The sequence below is a fragment of the Penaeus vannamei genome, chromosome 18 (genome assembly GCF_042767895.1).
Source record: "Penaeus vannamei isolate JL-2024 chromosome 18, ASM4276789v1, whole genome shotgun sequence".
NCBI lineage: Eukaryota > Metazoa > Arthropoda > Malacostraca > Decapoda > Penaeidae > Penaeus > Penaeus vannamei.
In genome coordinates, this window is record NC_091566.1 from 9,379,913 (window position 1) to 9,387,412 (window position 7,500).

The following is a 7,500-nucleotide window of genomic DNA, read 5'->3' on the forward strand; positions in this document are numbered from 1 at the left end:
TATCGGCAGGAGTGGCCCCTGCTGGTGGTCACGCCGTCCTCCGTCAGGTCAGTGAATAAGCGAGGCTGGACTCCTTAGCAGGACTCGTTGCCGTTTAAGGATTTGGACCTGCAGTTTTCTGCTGATATTATTACCTTTTATTGAGCAGAAGTCTGAAATTACATTCTGTCTCATGATACAGTTACATCAACACCCTAACCAATAAAGTACTCGTAATCAAACCCGATGGAGCGATGAAGCAAGAAATATCTGAAATTAAAGTAATAAAAGCCAAGTATATTCTATCATTTTAATAAATTGAAGTTCAAAACCTCGTGTTGTAGGTGGTCACAGACAAACTCAATCAGGCGAAGAAACTTTTAAAGAATAAGAAACATCACAAGCATCCCGAGACTTCATTAACACCCACCAAACGTGTCGCAGGTATTCGTGGGCGAAGGCGATCGAGCGGTGGGTCGGGTCCGTGAGCCGCGGGGACATCGTGGTGGTGGGCAGCGGGAGGGACCCCGTCGGTTCCTCCGACGTCGTCATCATGAGCTACGACCTGCTGGCGCGGCGGGCCAAGGAGGTCCAGGACTGTAATTTCCAGGTCGTCATAATGGTGAGTGAGTGAGTGAGTGAGTGAGTGAGTGAGTGAGTGAGTGAGTGAGTGAGTGAGTGAGTGAGTGAGTGAGTGAGTGAGTGAGTGAGCGAGCGAGTGAGTGAGTGAGTGAGTGAGTGAGTGAGTGAGTGAGTGAGTGAGTGAGTGAGTGAGTGAGTGAGTGAGTGAGTGAGTGAGTGAGTGTGTGTGTGTGTGTGTGTGTGTGTGTGTGTGTGTGTGTGTGTGTGTGTGTGTGTGCATGTGCGTGTGTGTGTGTGTGTGTACAAGGGAATGCTGTGGTGTACTAATAGATATGCATACTTAACTGTGTGTATTAGTGAGAGTTTTAAATATGGCTAATCAAAGGCTTTAACTCTAAATAAACTGGTGTGCTAAATTCTGTTTGAGGAATGCAGTTGTTTGTATGTTTTAGTGGAAAATTATCATTTATCACAATCATGTGACAAGAAAAATATATGTCTTAAAACATTTTTATATTAATGATGAGCTATACTTTATTGAGCAGAAGCTACAGGGTGCAATAAATGAGGGCAAGAAATATTCAACAAAAAGACAAAAATATTGGTTGGCTGCCAGTCATTTTTTAGAATATTTTTTTGCTATTCTGTTTTACATATTGATTATATTAATGATAAGAATAGTAATTTTTATAGTTTTTATTATTATACTTATTGCTATTACCCTTATTACAGTCACCTCCTTTTGAGTTCCCATGCAATATTGATGAATAGTGTGTATGTCTGTACCATGTATGGGGAAACCTGTTTTGCCTGGAGTGGATGGTGATCATCGGAGTTTTGGGATAAAATGAGGGATTGGTGGCTCATAACGCTTTTCTTCTCCACTTTTCTTATTTTTCACTATCATTTTTATTGTCTTTAGTAGTAATGGTACGAGTGTTTTTGTTTACCATTACTATTTACTTGTTTGTTTGTATATTTATTTATTTGGTGATAGTGATTTTAAAGTTTTCTAATAACCTCAACCAAAATTTTCCACAGGATGAGTCCCACATGCTAAAGAGCTTTAAGACAGCTCGGTACAAGGCAGCGGCACCCATAATGAAGAAGGCGAAGCGTGTTCTCCTACTCAGTGGCACCCCTGCTCTATCCCGACCCAGTGAGCTCTATACCCAGATCTCTGGTATCGATCCTAGTATATTCCCCAGGTAAGGTGTATTGCAGTACTTGTTATCTTTTTGTTGTTTTTAGTTTGCTTCAGAGAAAGAGAATTTTTAAAGATTATTGTTTTGGTGGGGGGGATAGGATTTCTCTCTTTCTTTCTCTCTTCTTTCTTTTTTAATGTGTATATATGTAAGTGTGTGATTTTTTGAAAGATAATTTTTTAATGTACCTGCTACTTTACCTTCTACTGAAGAGTTTGAGTCATGGAAGTCTTTGTCTAAATGTATGTATATGGAATATATGTTATTATGTAAATGACTAGACATTATCAGGATTAAGGATAACTAAATGATTTGTAATATGGGGAGGGATGCTGGCCTGAAATTTGCCTACAGAGTGGGAATATCCAAAATTAAGCCACATCCCTGTTTTATATTTTATGAGAGCCAGCCCTGAAGTAGAAAAAAATCTATTACTATACCCAGGATTAGGCAGAATTTTATAACACTCCAAATCTGTCTGGATAAAGGTTTAGAACAATTAAATACTCAAAAGAAATGCGTTTAAGAATGTAATTTTTTATCATAAGGGAAAAACTTTGCTACCAGAAAGAACATTGGGGGTGCAGAGACACGACTAACTTCACTGACAAGCATCAGTATCATGTGCTTCATAGTGCAGAGCAGTAAGATCCTTTTCTTTTCACACAGAGGTGTATACTGACACTAATCATGTGACTTGGTTTGGAAAGATTTTGTTGAAGTTCATTCTCTAGATATTTGGAATTACCTATATCACAATGTATAAAATCTGTGGCAATGGAAACATCACATACCTTGATTCTTTCTGGTTGAGAAATATATAATGCATACTGCTTTTTACGTCAGAGATTTTCCTGTTTTTCTTCATCCTTGAATTGCTGCATGGCTTTGTTAATGCTGTTTGAGGTTTGACATACTTCAGTGGTGATAAATACCATGAAGCAGATGTATTAATGTCATTGTTTTATTGATGGATATCAGAATCAATTTAATATTTAAAAGTATGTATGGCACTTCCATAGAACATGCTTTTTTATTTGCATTGCTTTCACAAGTTTTCAGGAATTTGGAGTACGATACTGTGCGGGAAAGCAGCTGCCTTGGGGATGGGACTTCTCAGGCTCTAGCAACTTGGAGGAGTTACAGATATTGCTTGAAGCAAGAATCATGATCAGAAGATTAAAGAGTCAAGTGCTTGATCAACTTCCATCAAAGCAAAGGTAAGAGATTAACAAATTACATATTATATACCCTCAGTAATATAAGATAGAATATGTAGATTAGAGTATATTTTACTGCTGTTTTATTTTGTTCAGATTGATAATATTAGATTGATTCTTTTTCCAACCAGAATGACTGTGATCTTAGATCCAACAAGCATACATGCCAGTACAAAAGCCATGGAGGATGCAGCCAAGCAGTTCGGAGCAGTGAAAGGTGTCCAGAAGCATGGTGCTCTTCTTCAGTTCTTTGCTGAATCATCTCGTGCCAAATGGAAGGCAGTGACGTAAGAGAGTAATTCTTTTGTATTGATGATCTCTATTTCTGGTAAAGTATTTTTCATTTTATGGGGCTTATAGTTTTGATGAAGATTTAAGGTATGTACAGGGGAAACTGGAATAAAGACAGGAGCTAAAATATATTAAGAATTAATTAAAATCCACAGTAAGTTAAGCACTTGAAACTTCATTGGTGAGTTGTAGGCATTAAGGAAGGGAAAGCAACTTTGTAATATTCTGGGTTTTGGAAAATGGAAGAAGATGGTGTCACATGCAGAATATTACATGCTCTGTTCATGTGTGTGTGCTGGTCACATTCTGTTAATGTTATTTAGTGTGTTAAGACTCTAACTAAGTATCTAACTGAAATGATAATGTTGTGGTACTATCATTGAAATTAATTAGATGAACAGCTAGGAGAAAATATTGAATTTTCATATCTTTAATAAGCACTTCTTATATAATCTTTCATTAGAATGTTTGTAAGGACAAATGAGAAGACAGATCTCATGTGATACATTTTGCCAGAGAATTGAGATATGAAAATGGAAACAACTCGTTCACCCTGATTTTCTCTTTGCAGTGAATACATTAAGGAACTGTTTGAAGCAGAGAAGAAATTCTTGGTGTTTGCTCATCACCAGATAATGCTGGACAAATTATGTGAGACTTGTGAAAATGCCAAGGTTGAGTAAGTACAGTTTTTACCCTTTTTTCAGTGTGTGTGGGGGTGTGTGTGGTTGAGGGTGTGGTTGTGGGTGTGAGTGTGGGTGTGAGTGGGTGGGTGGGTGCGGGCATGTGTGGATGCGTGTTTGTACGTGTTTTTTTTTTTTTTTTTTTTCATTTTTTCAACAGAATGTTGTGATGTTTACGTAACTGATGTCCCTTTTTTTAGGATTTGGTGTGTTTTGTAGTGTTATGATTACATAGATTTGTTCTCTAGTGTAGATTGATTTATCATATTGATATTTTTTGCATCTATTAATCAAATCAGTAATCTTGTGTCAGAATTGGCAATTAAACTATTGATGATTTGCCTTGAATCACAAACATGTTTAAGTATGCCATATAACAATTTCACTTTGAAATTGAATGTTAGTAGATGTTGGGATGTATGTGAAAGTGGTATTATCTAAAAGTAAGTCTTGTTCTTGGTGTCCATAGAAAAAACAAAACTTTGTTTAAAAGGGTGTTACCATTTTCGTCATGGAAATACCATTTTTCTTCCCTATTTTTTCTTCATAATTTTATTAATGTAAAAATGTGATCCCAACCATATATACACAAAGTCAAAAATAAAATGAAAGAAACTTTAATGCTTATTGTTCCCAACAGGTACATTCGCATTGATGGAAAGACACCAGGTGAAGTAAGACAGAATTACGTAAATAAATTCCAGACAAAGGACAGTGTCAAGGTGGCTATACTCTCCATTACAGCTGCAAACACTGGCCTTACACTTACAGCAGCTCAGCTTGTTGTATTTGCAGAACTGTTTTGGAATCCTGGGGTTAGTATGTTAGAGATGTGTCTTTGAATGATACCTGTATATATTATTTTGTTTTATTTATATTTTTTATGTTTCTTTATCAATGTTATTTTTTAAAGTTTGTTAGACTTGCTAAAGGGATGTGTTATTATGTGTTTGTATTTTATTATTATTATTTTTTAAAGATTGGTTTAATGTTCAAAGAAGTAATTGTAATAACTTTGGTTATCAGTTTGAGTTTGTAAAAATATGTTCAAGTTGTTAATTTCCCCCAGCCGTCTCTTTGAATATTTACTTTGAGCCAAGACTGAAGTTGCCTTCAGACAAAAAAAGAAGAAAAAAAGGAAATGCTAAAGCTTGAACAAAGGGATGCAAAATACAGATATTACTACAAATTGCTTTATTTATTTATTTCTTTATTGATCTGCAGATCCTAGTTCAGGCAGAGGACAGAGCTCACAGGATTGGACAGGAGGACTGTGTGATGGTGCAGTACCTTGTAGCACAGGGCACAGCTGACGACTACATCTGGCCACTGGTGCAGTCCAAATTGGAGGTGCTGGGCAAGGCAGGGCTCAGCAAGGATAACTTTTCTAGTGCTGAATCAACTCGTCAAAAAGTTTGTATAGTGATTGTTATGTTGTTGCTTGTGTTATTGTGATTATGTGATCATTATGATTATAATGGGGAAGTACTATGGTTATGATTTATAGATGAAATTGTATCTTTGATTAACTTATTTCTTATCTATATTTTGGTTATTTGATATACATGGTAACAGAAGGTCAAACATAGTATGGCAAAAGCCAACAAAACTTATGCAACTAAAGAAGCATATTAAGTTCTGTTTTTTACTATATAGCTTAGAAAAATAGGATTCCATTTTTCTCAACTATAAGTGTTTTATTAGAGGGGCCACAGAATTTTATAATGCCACATCTGATTTTAGACCTGTATTTTCTTTTCATAACCTGCATGCAAGTTTGTGATCAAATTTTTAAGGGACCAAAATTATTTCCCATTTTCTTTCTTCAGGAATCAGAACAAGAGAGTATCTTGAAATACTTCAGTGAAGTTGGTGATGACTGTTTCAGTGATGATGACCTCACTGATGAGCCACAGGCAAAACGAATGAAGACGTGATAATTTATTTCCTCATTCTTCATAGATATATATTTTTTACTTGCTTGTTTGAGAAATATGCAATTTCTGTAGACCAGGCTTTTACTTCAAACACAGATTTCCCTTCATTTTTACATTAAGCCTAAGTTATGGATTATTGAAAATATCCAGAAAACAACCCAAAATCATATGCAGCAGTCTTAGCTAGTGCTAAGATGCATGAATGTTTCTGAGAAAATAGTATACTGAATATCATAATAGGTTTATGAAAATGCACAAGGGGGATCTATAGATCTGATCCATATTGCATTTGAATGGTGGCACAACTCTGGATTTCGCCAATTCTGTATGCGTGAAAGATTTATATTTTGTGAAATATAGTATGGAAGGAATCCTTAACACATCATTAATAAAGTATATTATATTATGTGTTTCTTTGATTATTGGTCCCCTTTAAATGCCAGATTATATTAGTGAAAGGAATTTGGTACCTATTATAAAATGTTTATTGAAAGATTATGACCAGAGCCCAAACTACAATGCCCATTTTTTTGTCAAAATTTACTTTTTGCTATCCTTGGATGAAATCAGTGAACAGTTAAAACTGATATGATGAGTAGATTACATTTGTCATGCAATAGCTTCAAGTTTCCTGAAAAGCACAATAACCTTTGTTGATGTCACAAAAGCACACCATATCCCCATCCCCATTCTTAATTTCTCTCATTTGTTTCACAGTCTGTGTCTTTCTTATTCATTCAGTTCAATCATTTGCTTTCTCTCTCATTTCAGCCATTCATGCATTAATCTCTTCATTTGCTTTTTTTCTCTCCTTCATTCTTTCTGCTCTCTCTTTATCTCTTCCTTTCTTTCCCAGATTCATCTATTCCTTCTCTGACTCTTTTTCCCTCTTTAACCTGTCTAGGCAGACCATAAGCATCATTGGTTTCCCTGTCCACTGCAGTATTATCTGAAATTTCTGGCTTCTATGCTAAACTTGCTCTGCTACACCTCAGCCACCTTGACTGCATCTTTGTTGTCGTCCACAAAACAAAATTTTGTCTGAAAAGTTTAAGATTTATGGAACTGTCAGTCAATTCATTATCAGATACTATAGCACTATTACCTACTGTAACACCATCAAGGCTTCCTGCATTTTTCTAGGATTCACATTTGGTTTAGTAGTGATGATGGGAGTGATGAAACAGAAAGCTAGACTGATATATCTGAAGTGAGGAACTTTGAAATTTAAAGTGATTAGATAAAGTAAATAAGGTACCTGCTCTAACTGATCTTTGATGGTAATGCTTTACAAATGAATGATATCAATATGTCGACTTGAGATTGATACAAGTGAAGTTGTGGGAGACCCCAACTTTATTCATAGATTTTTGCCAAATGCTCAAACTTGTAAATGATAAATTTTGTACGTATTGCCCTGGCCATTTAACCAATCCACCATATATCCCTTTGGATTTTTTTTTAATGCAAGCAAAATCTTAACTGAATTTCTTCAATTTGCATATTATAATGGTTTATGTGGCTTAAATTTTGAGTTTATATCATTACTTCTCTTTCAACATGTTCTGAACATGACAAAATGAATGTTTCATTAGTTATAATA

The 7,500-nt window shown here is 35.6% G+C and overlaps 1 protein-coding gene across 1 annotated transcript in view; it reads left to right on the forward strand.

The window, feature by feature from the left end:
* The window catches only part of Marcal1 (SWI/SNF-related matrix-associated actin-dependent regulator of chromatin subfamily A-like protein 1), a 70,998-nt gene extending 64,695 nt beyond the window's left edge, over positions 1–6,303 (forward strand). The window contains exons 6-14 of the mRNA XM_070132843.1: positions 1–47; positions 424–601; positions 1,603–1,769; positions 2,822–2,986; positions 3,118–3,273; positions 3,849–3,956; positions 4,601–4,775; positions 5,185–5,373; positions 5,790–6,303. The exon at positions 1–47 is cut by the window's left edge and continues 88 nt beyond it. Coding sequence (XP_069988944.1) covers positions 1–47; positions 424–601; positions 1,603–1,769; positions 2,822–2,986; positions 3,118–3,273; positions 3,849–3,956; positions 4,601–4,775; positions 5,185–5,373; positions 5,790–5,897 — 1,293 coding nt within the window. The 3' untranslated portion in view covers positions 5,898–6,303. The remainder of the gene's footprint in view (positions 48–423; positions 602–1,602; positions 1,770–2,821; positions 2,987–3,117; positions 3,274–3,848; positions 3,957–4,600; positions 4,776–5,184; positions 5,374–5,789) is intronic.
* The last annotated feature ends 1,197 nt before the right edge of the window (positions 6,304–7,500 follow it).